The following is a 17,268-nucleotide window of genomic DNA, read 5'->3' as shown; positions in this document are numbered from 1 at the left end:
GTTTTTAACGCGGGGCGTGCGGTGGCTCGGTTCGCCAGTTTTTCTATCAGGCGGGTCAAAAGACAGCCCCAGGCGGGGTCCTGATTTCAGTAGGTGCAGCAATATGGCCGCCTCCTTGAGACTTGGCTGTCAGGGCTTGATTAGGTCATTTCTCGGGGGTCTCCGGACTCATAGTGGAGAATGTAGCTTGAGGGCGTTACACACAGCCGGGACCCTCAGGGGTAAGTAACGAGCAGGGGGACTTTGCTATTGTATCTGTAGCCGCCCATTAACTCCCTCTGCTCTTAATGCTCCTGTCACTGATTCCTCCACTGCTCCTGAGGTAAAACTCCTGTCATTCGTTCCACAGGAAAGTTGTGAGCTGTAGTTCTGTTACTGACAGGCTTGGACTGAGATTTCAAAGGTCCATGGTCACCGGTGGAATTGAATAAAAAAGGAGTTGTCCCCCTTTAACTGTTAGTACATACCTCCCAACATTTTGGAAATAAAAAGAGGGACAAAAAAAGTAGCACTGCAATTTTCGACCACGCCCATTTTTGTGGCCACACCCCTACTTACCATATTCATTTTACAAAATGTGCCAGGTTATATAAGTTTGAACACATTTCTGTAGTTTTTATGTTTTCGGACAGTTTTGCTAATGAAGGTGAATTGCCCTTTAAGCTGTGGGTCTAACTTCTCCCCAAAGGGACCTGTTATCTTATATTGTTACAATTACTTATTTGCTTATCTCGACATTGTTACAAAAGTATCTCATCTGCAGCTGTGGTTATTCTGGGCTCTCTCTGCCGAAAGCCGATTAAGTTTAGAAACGTTGTTTCTATTTCTGGCTGTTCATTAAAAAAAAACTATAGAAAATAAATAATGAAGACCAATAGAAAAGTTGCTTAGAATTGTGCTGTTCTAAAACATACTACCATTTAACTGAAAGGTGAACCACCCCTTTAAATGGGTGCTTTTAACCTTTAAGTTAACTTTTTAGTATGTTTTATAATTAGGGATGCACCGAATCCACTATTTTGGATTCGGTCGAACCCCTGAATCCTTTGTGAAAGATTCGGCATATGCAAATTAGGGGGTGGGAATGGGAAACCATTTTTTACTTTCTTGTTTTCAGACAAAAAGTCATGCGATTTCCCTCCCCGTCCCTAATCTGCATATGCAAATTAGGATTCGGTTCGGCCGGGGATATGCAAAAAGGATTTATCCGAATCCTGCTAAAAAAGGCAGAATCCTGGAGTCGGTGCATCCCTATCTAGAATAGCTAATTCTAAGCTTTTCTATTGTTCTTCATTATTTGTTTTTTAATTATTTCCCTTCTTCTTCTGACTCTTTCCAGCTTTCAAATGGGGGTCACTGACCCCATCTAAAAATAAATGCTCTGTAAGGCTACACATGTATTGTTATTGTTTCTTTTTATTACTCATCTTTCTATTCGGCCTCTCCTATTCATATTCCAGTTTCTTATTCAAATCAATGCATGGTTGCTAGGGGAATTTGAACCCTAGCAACCAGATGGCTGGAATTACAAACTGGAGAGCTGCTGAATAAAAAGCTAAGTAACTCAAAACCCACAAATAATAAAAAACGAAAACCGATAATAAATTGTCTCCGAATATCACTGTCTACATCATATTAACAACCCCTTTAATTAATTAAAAACTAGGAAATAATTTTTAACATTAAATAAACCCAATGGGCTGGTTTTGCTTCCAATAAGGATTAATTATATCTTAGTTCGGATCAAGTAAAAGCCACTATTTTATTATCACACAGAAAAAGGAAAAGTCAGGATTATTTGGATAACATGGAGTCTATGGGAGACGGCCTTTCTGTAATTCTGAGCTATTAGGTTTATGTGTTATTCATTGTATTACCACTTGGGTGTTTTTGTCTCTTCCTGCTATTTACATGTTTATAATATGATGATGGAATACGCTGCATGGTAATTCTATGTAAATTATAGCACCTGGGACCCTACCGTGAAATGTTATTGTGTAATATGCCCAAAGGCAGATCTAAAAAGTCCATCACACATTTGCCAATACAGATGGGTTTGCATAGGACCGTGTTGTGATCTTACGAATAGAGTTGGCACATGGCCAGTAATTTAACCAGCCGGCCATTAAAAACGAGGCTTGGTGTCAATTTTAGTAACGGGGAAAAAAGATAAAAAATATAGGAAGGCTGGTAATTGCTATGATCGACCCCATCAAACAAGTGGACATGTATGATTATCTTAAACCTCTTGTATAATGCATTGGAGGGAGGGGGTTGTTTGTACAGAGCTCATGTTCTCTGTTTGAGCTAAATGGACCAATAACTGACGGTGAGGAATTTCAGCATTAAAGTCAGCCTACACACACAGAGTCTCTCTCTTTCTCTCTTTCTCTTTCTCTCTTTCTCTCTTTCTCTCTTTCTCTCTTTCTCTCTTTCTCTCTTTCTCTCTTTCTCTCTTTCTCTCTTTCTCTCTCTCTCTCTCTCTCTCTCTCTCTCTCTCTCTCTCTCTTTCTCTCTCTCTTTCTCTTTCTCTTTCTCTTTCTCTTTCTCTTTCTCTTTCTCTTTCTCTTTCTCTTTCTCTTTCTCTTTCTCTTTCTCTTTCTCTCTCTTTCTCTCTCTTTCTCTCTCTCTCTTTCTCTCCCTCTCTCCAAATCTTCCCCTAACTGGCCTTCAGGCTGGGACCCCTTAGCTCCTAACAAGGTTACAGATATATAGAAACATTGGGGTAACAGTCACCCTGCTATAGTTCCAGGGGTACCCAGGGCACAAATAAGCACTCACCCCAAATCTCCCCCTAACTGGCCTTCAGGCTGGACCCCCTTAGCTCATAACAAGGTTACAGATATATAGAAACATTGGGGTAACAGTCAGTGTCGGACTGGGGGGCCCGGGGCCCACCGGGACAGCTGTCTAGGGCCCCCCTCTGGCCTCCCCGTCCGGCCCCTACTTTGAAGTGCGCCGGCGCGCACGCATTCTGGTGCGCTCAGCGCGCACGCACGATGCTGTACTCGCCGCTTCGGCGCATGCGCAGGCTGCGCGGCGCAGTTTTTTCTTTCCGATTTGTGAATGGAGAGAGGTGGTCTGGCCCGGCGGGGGCCCATGAGGGTCGGGGCCCACCGGGTTTTTTCCCGGTGTCCCGCCGGGCCAGTCCGACACTGGTAACAGTAACCCTGCTATAGTTCCAGGTGTACCCAGGGCACAAATAAGCACTCACCCCAAATCTCCCCCTAACTGACCTTCAGACTGGGCCCCCTTAGCTCATAACAAGGTTACAGCTTTCATGTTGGAAGTGTCTGATAATTCATAACTACAGAATAATGAGCCAAAAGCCCTACATTGATGTGGTGCCTGTAGTTCTTGGCTGCTGTGTGCGTTCTGTACAGTAGGTGGCAGTAACTGGCCATATTTTATTATGTTGTGGCTGCTTTACCCCCGGCCTGCAGCGAATCCGATAAAATGAGGTCAACCCTCAAGAGGGGGTCCAGGAATAGTGTAATGGTAAAATGGTGTGTAGATCAGATTATCAGCTGACTCTTCATCTGTTCACATCCCCCAGCTTCTCTTTTGCTTCCTCATTCATCATAAACACACATGCACCCATACTGTATTCTGTGTGTGTGTATCATACACAGACATTCCTATAGATAAACACACAAAGCTGCAGATACAAAAAGACAGTGGAAATTACCCTCTCCCTTCCCCGCTGCTGTTTCCGGGCTCAGTGGGAATGCTAAACGCAGCCACCAGCTAGGTTTGCTTTGTAATTTGTAATTTATCCACAATGGAGGTTGTAAAAAAACCAAAAAAACAACAACAACATTTTGTCATTTTGCATCTTGTATTTTGAGCAATGTACCAACATCAGGTGGCTGGAGTCAGTTGGCCATAACCCGATTACAGTAAATGAAAGATTCCTATGCTGGACTCTTGCTAAGGAATGTGTTAAAGGAACAGTTCAGTGTAAAAATAAAAACTGGTTAAATAGATAGGTTGTGCAAAATAAAAAATGGATATAATATAGTTAGTTAGCCAAAAATGTAATTTATAAAGGCTAAGTGACTGGATGTGTAACATAATAGCCAGAACACTACTTCCTTCTTTTCGGCTCTCTAACTCTGAGTTAGTCAGTGACTATAAGGGGTTCACATGGGACATAACTGTTCAGTGAGTTTGTAATTGATCCTCAGCATTCAGCTCAGATTCAAAAGCAACAGTTATGATCAATGTGCCCCTCCCCTCAAGTCACTGATTGGTTACTGCCTGGTAACCAATCAGTGGAAACCAAGAGAGTAAGAAGTAGTATTGTGGCTATTATTCTACTCATCCAGACTTTATACATTACATTTTTGGCTAACTAACTATATTAGTTAGATCTATTTACCCAGCTTTTATTTTTACACTGAACAATTCCTTTAAAGGGGTTGTTCACCTTTAAATCATCTGTGAGTATGATGTAGAGGGGGATATTTTGAGACAATTTGCAATTGGTTTCTATTTTTTTATTATTTGTGGTTTTTGAGTTATTTAGCTTTTTATCCAGCAGCTCTCCAGTTTGCAATTTCAGCCATCTGGTTGCTAGGTTCAAAATGACCCTAGCAACCATGCACTGATTTGAGTAAGAGGCTGCAATATGAGTAGGAGAGGCCTAAATAGAAAGAGGACTAATAAAAAGTAGCAATATGAACACATTTGTAGCCTTACAGAGTATTTTATTTTTAGTTGGGGTCAGTGACCCCCATTTGATAGCTGGAAAATGTCAGAAGAAGGCAAATAATTCAAAAACTATAAAAAAAGATGACAAATTGAAAAGTTGCTTAGAATTAGTCATTGTATAACATACTAAAAGTAAAGATGAGCCACCCCTTTAAAGGGGAAATTAAACAGAATCCCACAGTCGCTCATTAGGAAAAGTCTAGTGAATTGGGGCTTTCTTGCAGCAGCACAGGTGTAAGTGGGGCAAATAGATGTAATGTTGAGCTGTGGGAGGGCAGGTTGTGCTGTGTGTGTGTAACTCATGCCGTACTTAAGAAATCATCTGTTTTTGACCTTGTAAACCGGGCCCTGTGTAATCCTGCTAATCCCATGACATGATTTCTTCTGAGCAGGTGTAACTCTTGGCATGCTGGTCCCTGGGCCACGGACCCTTTCGCTTCTTAATGTCGCTGCTAGGGAGTGTTGGCAAAGCACAAACCTCTCTTTTATCTGAATTAAACTCCGTGGCAAAGGGAGACCGATTATAGAGTTAGTTAAAAATCAATTGTTGCCAACCAGTTTCTATGGCAGGTGCAATTTACATGCTGTGCTAGAAGCTGCCCAGAGGCACAGGGAAGTGGTTATTACACAGGGATGGTCATGTTTATTCTGCTCCTCAATGCCTTGCTCTGCTGTCAGGTGTAGTAGCATATAAAGATAGATAGATTGATTGATAGAGGGATAAAGAGATTGAAAGGTAGATGGAGAGAGAGTAATAAATATAAATAGAGAGATGATAGTGATTTAGAGAGAGAGAGAGAGAGAGAGAGAGAGAGAGTAATAAAAAAACAAAGAGAGTAGATAGATGATAGATGGATAAAGAGATTGATAGGTAGATAGAGAGAGAGAGAGAGTAATAACTATAAATAGAGAGATGATAATTATTCGGAGAGAGAGGGGGAGAGAGTAATAAAAAAACAAAGAGAGTGGATAGATGGATAGATAGAGGGATAAAGAGATAGTTAGGTAGATAGAGAGAGTGTGTAATAAATATAAATAGAGAGAGAGAGAAATGATGGATAGTTATTGAGAGAGAGATGCTAACTGATTAAAATCTGTCTTCTCCTCTAGGGGTGCCCGGCGTCCAGGTCTCCATGCCAGCCCTCTCCCCCACTATGGAAGAAGGAAACATCGTTAAGTGGCTGAAAAAAGAAGGTGAGTCGTTCTAATTGGGGCATTGTCCTCCGCACTTCTGCTGTGCTGTACTAACACTCAACTATACTCTCATACTGTACATTCTGGGGAAAACACGGCAGTTCCAACCTGTATCTTGAATATAAATAGGGATGCACCGAATCCAGGATTCGGTTCGGGATTCGGCCTTTTTTCAGCAGGATTCCGCCAAATCCTTCTGTCCGGCCGAACCGAATCCTAATTTGCATATGCAAGTTAGGGCCGGAGAGGGAAATCGCGTGACTTTCTGTCGCAAAACAAGGAAGTAAAAAATGTTTTCCCCTTCCCACCCCTAATTTGCATATGCAAATTAGGAGTCGGATTCGGTTCGGTATTTGGCAGAATCCTTCATGAAGGATGCGGGGGTTCGGTCAAATCCAAAATAGTGGATTCGGTGCATCCCTAATTATAAATATGCAATGAAGGAAAGTTCTGTCTGTATTATAACTTTGCAGCAGTGATGTGCGGGTTGGGTTTTTCCCTCCCTGCACCCACCCGATATCCGCCCTCCCTGCACCCGACTTCCGGGTTCCTTTTATAGACCCGCCCTGCCCCTGATGACATCACAAAAGGGGCGGGTCGAGCAGGCGCGCGTCTATAAAAGTTTAAGCCGGCATTGTAAGGTCCGCGGGCACGGAGGGGCCCAGAAAGGGGGGGTGCGAGGTCGGGCCGAACCCGCACGACCCACGGTTATCAGGCTGTCCCACACATCACAGTTTAATACTTCACGGGGCTGTTCACATTTGTTAACTTTTCACATGTAACAGAATGGCCAGTTCTTAGCAACTTCTCAATTGGCCTTCATTTTTCCTTTTTGTATAGTTTTTGAATTATTTTCCTTCTTCTGATTCTTTCCAACTTTCAAATGGGGGTCACTGACCCCATCTAAAAAACAAATGCTCTGTAAGGCTACACATTTATAGTTATTGCTACTTTTTATTACTCATCTTTCTTTTTAGGTCCTCTCCTATTCATATTCCAGTCCCTTATTCAAATACAGCGCTGCGAAATATGTTGGCGCTATATAATATACATGTTAATAATAAAATCAGTTCATGGTTGCTAGGGTAATTTGGACCCTAGCAACCAGATGGCTGAAATTGCAGACTGGAGAAATGCTGAATAACAAGCTAAATAAATCAAAAACCACAAGTAATAAAAAAGGAGAACAGATTGCAAATTGTCTCAGAATATCACTCTCTATAGCATACTAACAGTTAATTTAAAGGTGAACAACCCCTTAAAAGGTATATAAATGCAAATATACAGAGAAACAATATTCCTTCTCTGTATAGCTCTGTATAGAGTGCAATAGCCTTAAAGGAGAAGGAAAGGCTAAAACTAAGTAAGCCTTATCAGAAAGGTCCACCTAAATATACTCGTAAACCCTCAAAGTAATGCTGCTCTGAGTCCTCTGTCAAAAGAAACAGCACATTTCTTTCCTTCTATTGTGTACTCATGGGCTTCTGTATCAGACTTCCTGTTTTCAGCTTAAACCTCCAGGGCTAGGGCTTGAGCATGCTCAGTTTGCTTCTCTCTCCCCCTCTCCCCTCCCTTTTCCACCTCCTTCCTCTCCTCCCTTCTGTAATCTGAGCCCAGAGCTATGAGTGGGCAGGGAGAGACTCAGGCAGGAAGTGATGTCACACCAAGCTAAAATGGCAGCTGCTATCCTAAATACACAGAGAAAGAGCAGTTTACACAGGTATGGTAAAGCATTCTACAGAATAAATATAGTCTTATAATTTGCACTATTGTGGCTAATGAATTGCAATAAACTACTTTGATAGCTTTCCTCATCCTTTAAAGGAATTGTTCAGGGTAAAAATAAATTAAAACTGGGTAAGTAGTCTGTGTAACCCCCCCCCCCAAATAAAATTTATATATATATTTTAAAGGGGAACTAAGATATATATATATATATATAATCTATCTTAGTTCCCCTTTAAAATCAAATCCTTATTAAATCTGTACTGTCATTACTGTTCATTTCTAGCCAACAATTGTAGAGTTTCTATGCAGCCAGCAGGAGGCAGTGTTGCACAGCGTAAACTTTGGCTAACGTAACCAGCAATGTCAATCATTCTGCTAGTGAATCCCAAGTAATCTCAGTAACACAGGGAAAAAATGGCTCCTATATGCAGTTAAATGTCATGTACTTTAATCCTATGCTGGTAGCCACTGTGTGTGTTTGCTTCAGATAATAATAACGGCCCATTTATGTTCCATTAGGGATGTAAAGCCTACATTTGCATAACAGATAAACTGTAAGAATTAAATGCTTTTAGTAAGTAGAAGGGTTAGGTGCCATTTATTACTCTGCGCATCTAGGATTAAACCTTTCTTCTCGCTGTTAACTGTATCTACAGCTGCTGAACAAGCTGATAAAATATGTAACTGCCAATTGACTTTATGGTGTTACTGGCCCTTTAATTGTGAGAAGCGTTTACACCCCCATAAGAAGTGTTGCTGGAGGTGTGAAGTGCTTTATAGGATTTATCGTCCTGCTCACAGCTGTATCCAAATGAAAACCTCTGTGTTTTGTACCCGTTTAGAGGGTCTTTCAGAGGACACAAGCTTTAAACCTTTGTTCGGCAAATCAACCTTCCCTGGTTAAAGGGCAAGTAAAGTCTAAAATAGAATAAGGCTAGAAATGCTGTTTCTTGTATACTAAACATAAAAATTACTGCACCACAAGCCTAATCAAACAAATGATTTATGCTTTCAAAGTTGGCCACAGGGGGTCACCATCTTGTAACTTTGTTATACATCTTTGCAAGACCAAGACTGTGCACATGCTCAGTGTGGTCTGGGCTGCTTAGGGATCGTCATAAATGATCAAAACAGCACATGTCAAATAATATCTGTCAGAAGCCGATACAGCAAGACTGATTAATAATCAGAATATACAGACTGCACTGGGTCCTGTGTTGTCATGTAATCTAATGTGGATTTTATAGTTTTTGTATTGTTTAATACAAACTTTCTCCAACTCTGCAGAACCAGTGGCTGCAGCCAAATTATCCTCCAAATAGAATCCCAGTTTATCTGTTTAAATCTGGCTCCATGATCTTTGTCCCTGCAGCTGGAGTTGGAAACAGTAAAGGGGATGTAAAGGCAAAATAAAATCCAATACAAATCTCTACACAGTCGCCGACTTCTCTACAGGGAAACAAACAAAGCTGCTTGAGTTCTGCATGGCTGGGAAGTAAGGCGAGGGCTCCCCCTGCTGTTCATAAGTATGATTGTTTCCCTGCAGAGCCGTTAGGGACTGTCTGACAATTCCTATCCACAGCATTAAATGAAGGGAGAATTTCACTGCATACAGTCAGGTTTCTTATAAAAACGATACACATTTTTTAATTTAAGTATATTGGAGATATGTTTCTTTTTCATTAAAGAAAGTAAAAATGGGATTTTATTTTTTTTGCCTTTACATGCCCTTTAAAGGGGAAACAAAAAAAAAAACTCCAATACATTCGCTTTATATTTGCATTATTACCCTCTATGTTCTCACTTCTCCTGGGCTGCTCTCTTTCCCATGGCCAATAAGTCGGCCGGTTCGGCTGGAGCTCTTTTTTTCTAGGCGTACAGGTGGGAGGTCTCTGACATGTTTAATGGCCCAATTTTGCAGGTCCAGAAAGGAGAGATGCTTGCTGGGGGGGAGGGTTCTTAGGTGCATGTTTGGCCTAACTGGGTATAGATGGCATTTGGACTATTTGGACAGGTATATTTTGGGGTAAATTGGGGCCCTAATTAGTTGTCCGTGCCGGGCGGTGTGCTGATAACCAACTAATAAAATCACTGTTTCATTATGCATGCGGATGTATAAATACAAGTATGGGACCTGTTATCCAGAATGCTTGGGACCTGGGGTTTTCCGGATAACGGATCTTTCCGTAATTTGGATCTTCATACCTTAAGTCTACTAGAAAATCATGTAAACATTAAAAAAAAACCAATAGGCTGGTTTTGCTTCCAATAAGGATTAATTATTTCTTAGTTGGGATCAAGTACAAGCGACTGTTTTATTATTACACAGAAAAAAGGAAAATTTGGATTGCTTGGATAAAATGGAGTCTCTGGGAGGCGGCATTCCCGTATTTCAGAGCGTTCTGGATACCGGGTTTCCGGTTAACGGATCCCACACCTGTATTGTTTATGAATAACATTCTTTAAAACGTCGCTGTCTTTAAGGTGAGAGCGTGAGCGCGGGAGATGCCCTGTGTGAAATCGAAACGGACAAAGCCGTGGTTACCATGGAATCCAACGACGACGGAGTACTGGCAAAAATTCTGGTAAATAAATAAATAAAACAAAAACTGTTTTTTTGTTCAGATACAATAATTAGGGCCATGTGACCGCATCGTGTCTACAAATTCAGCCGTTTCAGAACTGGCTTTTTCTGGGATTCTCCTCTTTGTTCCTGTGCCATCATCATCACACTCCTGATGGAAAGAATCACAGTGGCCTGCGGCCCCTTCGCTGGCGCTTTTTACTTAGAAAAGCATCTTTCATTCCTTGTCTAGATTTTATTACACACACCAGTAAGCTGAGGACTGCTGGCAGCACGAAATGCCTGGCAGACCCTTCTAAAATAACTCCGCTCATCTACATCTGATGGGGGGGGGGGGGTTTCTCTTGTGCTCAGGAGGGCTATTTATAGAGGCCATTTATAGCTGCAATTGCTTTGGCTTATAGATAACAGCAGAGATAGGAAATCGTTCTTATTGTGTGGCTTATCATATCAATAGAGCCATTATATATATATATATATATATATATATATATATATATACACATATATATACATACATGGGTTATATAGGGAACTCTGAGTATCACTCATGTATTATAAGGGATAATGTACCCCCTACTGTAAATGATAAGGATATTAGAAGTCACTGAGGGGTTGTTCTGTGACCATATAAAGGCACAAGGCTGCAGGCTGAGTTATACAGGGAACTCTGAGTATCACTCATGTATTATAAGGGATAATGTACCCCCTACTGTAAATGATAAGGATATTAGAAGTCACTGAGGGGTTGTTCTGTGACCATATAAAGGCACAAGGCTGCAGGCTGAGTTATACAGGGAACTCTGAGTATCACTCATGTATTATAAGGGATAATGTACCCCCTACTGTAAATGATAAGGATATTAGAAGTCACTGAGGGGTTGTTCTGTGACCATATAAAGGCACAAGGCTGCAGGCTGAGTTATACAGGGAACTCTGAGTATCACTCATGTATTATAAGGGATAATGTACCCCCTACTGTAAATGATAAGGATATTAGAAGTCACTGAGGGGTTGTTCTGTGACCATATAAAGGCACAAGGTTGCAGGCTGAGTTATACAGGGAACTCTGAGTATCACTCATGTATTATAAGGGATAATGTACCCCCTACTGTAAATGATAAGGATATTAGAAGTCACTGAGGGGTTGTTCTGTGACCATATAAAGGCACAAGGCTGCAGGCTGAGTTATACAGGGAACTCTGAGTATCACTCATGTATTATAAGGAATAATGTACCCCCTATAATGTGGGTACATAATGGGGATAATGTGACCTTTGTGTATTATAAGGAGATAATTCACAGGTTATTTAGATTGTATGTGAAGTAGGAGCCCATTTGCAGCTCTTTACATTACTCTGGGTCTGGTTTAGTGAGAGAGCTGGAATACACTGTGTCCAGATTTATTTAGTACCTGAAATGCTGAATTCTTTTCAAGAATGCGAAAATAATTGACAGCTGCAGCCCTAGTGGCTCTGCACGATTTAATCCCAGCGGATCCTTGTGTCCTGTATCTGGAAAAGGCAAAAATAACTCTTTGATAAAACATGATGAACGCATTGGTAACACCCCAGGCAGCTCCCACCTGTGTATATTCAATTGAAATGCAGAGTGGGATGGTGATGCTCCATAAACAATTCTACTTTACCATCTGTTTTGTGCCAATACGAAACCTGGAATGGGTTGTAAAAAAGGCTTCTTCCAATAAATATTTATAAATAGATTTTCTATTATTTTTCCACTCGTTTCAGTTGGTGATTCTGTTAAACAGGGACGCAAGTAGAGTCTGCCAACCAGTACCCTGCATAAGTCATTTTAACCCAGGGCCTGTCATGCATCCCTTATCTGGAAATCCATTATCCAGAAAGCTCTGAATTACTTGAGACAAAGCGTCCATTATAAGCAGATAGGTCTAATATTCTTAAATGATGGTTTTTAGTAGTCTTAAAGGGATTGTTCACCATTGTGTTATCTTGTAGGGGCAGATTTATAAAGGGTCAATTTGAAAATTCTAATTTTTAAATTTAAATTGTAATTTGACTAGGGAATAGTCCAAAATCGATTACAATTTAAGAAAAATTTGAAATTTATCATCTACTGTCCCTTTAAGAATTCCGATTCGGCATCCTGCCGAATTGGTGTTTTAGCCTATAGGGGACCTCCTACAATCAATTTACAGTTTTTCACCCAAAAAAAAAATTGATTCGAATTTGAATTTTATTTTTTTTAAAGGGGTTGTTCACCTTTGAGACAACTTTTATTCTGATGTAGAGAGTGATATACTGAGATAATTTGCTATTGGTTTTCATTTTTTATTATTGAAGGTTTTTGAGTTATTTAGCTTTTTATACAGCAGCTCTTCAGTTTGCATTTTAATCAGTCTGGTAACTAGGGCCCAAATTACCCTAGCAACCATGCATTGATTTGAATAAGAGACTGGAATATGAATAGGAGAGGGGCCTGAATAGAAGGATTAGTAATAAAACAATACATTTGTAGCCTTACAGAACATTTGTGGTTTTTTTTAGAAGGGGTCCGTGACCCCCATTTGAAAGCTGCAAACAATCAGAAGAAAAAGACAAATAACTATAAAACTATAAAAAATAAATAATGAAAACCAATTGAAAAATTGCTTAGAATTGGTCGTTTTATAACATCATATCTTAGTTGGGATCAAGAACAAGGTACTGTTTTATTACTACAGAGAAAAAGGAAATCATTTTTAAAAATTTGGATTATTTGGATAAAATGGAGTCTATGGGAGCCATACTTCTCCCAGTGGGAAAGCCATAAATGTTATTTCTGGAGCCGGCTTGCAACGAAATTCGATATAGATTTTCTTTAGTCTCTGTCCTTTTTACACTGTGTGACCCCCTGTGTCCTTTCTTTGGAATGTCATTAGGATTTTCTTCACAAGCGACAGCTCTTGGGACTAGCTCAGGGGCCAGATGCATATTCTGACTTCTGAAATATTTAGAGCTCAGGCTGATGTTAATAGTGAGATTTATATCCCTAAGGATTGGTAGCTGCAGCCAGAAAGAACAGAGCAGGAGTCCATTTGTTAACCCTTTACTCTGGGGCAGGCCAGACTCTGATGCTTTAATGCTCAAAATCCCATTGGCAGACAAAATCTTGGGTAACTGCTTCCAGCTTTAAAAGGGTGGTTCTCCTTTAAAGTAACTTTTAGTATGCTTAAAAATGGCTTATTCTAAACTTTTCAATTGGCCTTTATTATTTATATTTTTTGGCTTCTTTCAAATGGGGGTCACTGACCCCATCTAAAAAAACAAAACAAATGCTCTGTAAAGCTACAAATGTATTGTTATTGCTACTTTTTATTACTCCTCTTTCTATTTAGGCCTCTCCTATTCATATTCCAGTCTCTTATTCAAATCCATGCATGGTTGCTAGGGGAATTTGGACCCCAGCAGCCAGATGGCTAAAACTGCAAACTGCTGAATAAAAAGCTAAATTACTAAAAAAAAAACACCAATAATAAAAAATGAAAACCAATTGCAAATTGAGAAATGAGAATATTACTCTCTACGTCATACTAAAAGTTTATTTAAAGGTGAACAACCCTTTTAAAGGAGAAGGGAAGGCTAAAACTAAGTAAGCTTTATCAGAAAGGTCTATATAAATACACCAGTAACCCCTCAAAGTAATGCTGCTCGTAGTCCTCTGTCAAAAGAAACAGCACATTTCTTTCCTTCTATTGTGTACTCATGGGCTTCTGTATCAGACTTCCTGTTTTCAGCTTAAACCTCCAGGGCTAGGGTTTGAGCATGCTCAGTTTGCTCCTCCCCCCCCCTGCTGTAATCTGAGCCCAGAGCTATGAGTGAGCAGGGAGAGAATCAGGCAGGAAGTGATGTCTCTCAAAGCTAATATGGCAGCTGCTATCCTACACAAACAGAGAGCTTCTAGAGCTGTTTAATCAGGTATGGTAAAACAATCTACAGAATAAATATAACATTCTTGCACTAATCTATTGGCTAAAAATGCCTCCGTAGCTTCCCTTCTCCTTTAAGTAGGAAACATATTCCATCCTAACTGGATCCTGGGAATTCCATTTTCTGACATAGATAGTTACTGTACATAAATAGATGATTATAACATAGACCAGATGATTTCAGACTTCTTTTAGTTCAGACTCCCCTTTTGAGGTTCTGCATTTGACCAGGACTCCTCTTAGCTCATAACAAGACAAAAGACATATATACATGTCTATATCCGCCATATTTGCAAGAACACGTAGGACAGCACATACGTGTTTGCTTCAGATTCTCACCCTAAATGACCCTCGTGCTGATCTTTTGGTTACACCTACAGTAGAACCCCAATTTTACATTTCCCAGGAGGTGCCGGGATAAATCGTGGTGGTCCCCCCCCCCCCGCGGTCACCAGCAACCCCATTCTGACACTGCCTAGATTATATGGTGTACCCTAAAATATCTCTGTATAGAACAGACAAACAACTGGTATACAAGGGCAAGAACCAGCGTGGAGATCCCCTCTGTCTACTGTGTCCCCCTTGCTGATTAACTGGGCTGAGATGGGGTAATACACCCCCTTTAAGCCGAACAATTAACCCTTCGGATAACCCACCTCCTTCTTTCTTCAGCTACACAAAGTTCTACCCTGTGCTCCTATCTGTTTTATTTGCTTCTTGCTGTAGTTGCCTTCGCTGCCCCCTGTTCTTAGCTATGGGGCCAACACATTTTTGGCTTTCAGCATCTGAGACCTCGCGAGTAATTCTAGTGAAACATCTCGGCTATCGTTTATAACCCCCGTGGTGCTTTCAGGGGGCCTTTGGGCTGGGCACAACTGCTAACAACACATGGTTACTGTTGCCTCTATAACAGCAGGCTTGATATTCGTGCGTATCTAACCCGTAATGACCCACATGGGTCTAAAAACAGTATAACCCTCTGTGCCCACAGACTCGTTTTATTCTGTTTACATCTCATGATGAAGCCATTAAGCTGCTCTTAAAAACCCGCTCCTCTTATGTACACAGACTGCAATTGTTTATTTGTTAATTTGTGTGTCCCCTCCAGATTTCCCAGTCAATGTACCATTTAGGAGAAACTGCTGCACATCATTCCCAACTGTCCTTGCCCCAGTGGAGCTTACAATCTAAGGTCCCTATCACATTCCTATTAGTCCCTGCCCCAACAAAGCTTACAATCTAAAGTCCCTATCACATACCCATCAGCTCCTACCCCAGTTTATTTTATAATCTAAGGTTCCTATCACATTCCTATTAGTCCCTGCCCCAGTCAGCTTACAATCTAAGCTCCATATCACATTCCCATCAGCCCCTGCCCCAGTGAACTTACAATCTAAGGTCCCTATCAAATTCCCATCAGTCCCTTCTCCAACGGATCTTAACATCTAAGGTTCCTATCACATTCCTATCAGTCCCTGCCCCAATCACCTTACAATCTAAGCTCCATATCACATTCCCATCAGCCCCTGCCCCAGTGAATTTACAATCTAATGTCCCTATCAAATTCCCATCAGTCCCTTCTCCAGCGGAGCTTAACATCTAAGGTTCCTATCACATTCCTATCAGCCCCTGCCCCAGTCAGCTTACAATCTAAGGTCCCTATCATATTCCCATCAGCCCCTGCCCCAGTGAGTTTACAATCTAATGTCCCTATCAAATTCCCATCAGTCCCTTCTCCAGCGGAGCTTAACATCTAAGGTTCCTATCACATTCCTATCAGCCCCTGCCCCAGTCAGCTTACAATCTAAGGTCCCTATCATATTCCCATCAGCCCCTGCCCCAGTGAGTTTACAATCTAAGCTCCCTATCACATTCCCATCAGTCCCTTCTCCTAACGGAGCTTACAATCTAAGGTCCCTATGATTCTCTATATATTGAATAAGCCCCGTACTTTTATATGTATCTAAGGTATATAGATATATTAAGGAAAATGTTTTAGACCATTTATGTGGATTTCACCCTGAATAACAAATTAGTTCCAGCAGATTTCTCCTTTGAGAAGAACACGACCAACCTGACTTGGCCTTTCTGTGCTCACGACTCGTGCCAGTTGCCTCCAGACTGACATACAGAATGTTGATGTGCATTGTATGCTTCTCTAGCAATTTGCATTCTGAACGAGCCAAATGTTCCTTTTATTTATATGCCTGTCTCTCCGCTTTGCAGTTTAGCTCAGAATGCATTTCTTTTCATTTCATTAGCCTGTGTTCTGCATTAAGTACTCTTCCCTATGCTGCTTTTATGGAGTCCCATATTGCCTTATAATATTTATTGTTGTTGCATGCAGATCTGTACCGGTTAATCAGGAGCTCTAATTTCCTAGCCCGTGCAGCTTGCAATCTAAATTAAGGATGCACCGAATCCACTATTTTGGATTCGGCCGAACCCCCGAATCCTTCACGAAGGATTCGACTGATCTGAATCTTAATTTAGGGACGGGAAGGAAAAAACATTTTATACTTCCTTGTTTTGTGACAAAGTCACGCAATTTCCCTCTCCCCTCCCATAATTTGGATATGCAAATTAGGTTTCCGATTTGGTTCCGGCCGGGCCGAAGTATTCGGCCGAATCCTGCTGAAAAAGGCCGAATCCCGAACCGAATGCTGGATTCGGTGCATCCCTAATCTAAAAATGACACTGGGTTATCAAGTGACTGCATTACAAGGGGTCTCTGTCCAATAACTGCTTCTGCATAATGAAGGAAAACGATAACTAATGAACTTCTCTGTATATATTAATTACACATTTGCATTGGATTTAAAGTTATTTATTTGTAAATGTAATTCGTATTGAAAGCAGCATTTCCGTATCCTTTTCTCTGGCTCTGCCTCTTGAAAAGTCTATTCCTCCCAACTGTCCCTTTTTCGGAGGGACAGTCCCTCTTTTGACAGCTCAACCGGCAGTCCCTCATTTGTACTGGAAAGTCCCTATTTTCTATGCACTGAACAGCCACAAAAAGAAACAACGTTTGTAACTTAATTGGCTTTTAGCAGAGAGCCCAGAACAGCTAACAGGTGCAAATAAGATACTTTGTAACAAT

At 40.9% G+C, this 17,268-nt stretch overlaps 1 protein-coding gene across 1 annotated transcript in view; it reads left to right on the top strand.

The window, feature by feature from the left end:
* The first annotated feature begins 83 nt into the window (after positions 1 to 83).
* pdhx.L (pyruvate dehydrogenase complex component X L homeolog) overlaps positions 84 to 17,268 on the top strand; it is a 50,663-nt gene continuing 33,478 nt past the window's right edge. The window contains 3 exon segments of the mRNA NM_001093954.1: positions 84 to 221; positions 5,824 to 5,907; positions 10,120 to 10,220. Coding sequence (NP_001087423.1) covers positions 104 to 221; positions 5,824 to 5,907; positions 10,120 to 10,220 — 303 coding nt within the window. The 5' untranslated portion in view covers positions 84 to 103.

Source organism: Xenopus laevis, chromosome 4L, assembly GCF_017654675.1.
Source record: "Xenopus laevis strain J_2021 chromosome 4L, Xenopus_laevis_v10.1, whole genome shotgun sequence".
NCBI classification, from domain to species: Eukaryota; Metazoa; Chordata; class Amphibia; order Anura; family Pipidae; genus Xenopus; species Xenopus laevis.
Note: the sequence above shows the minus strand (reverse complement) of the source record. Positions and strands in the feature narration are given on the sequence as shown.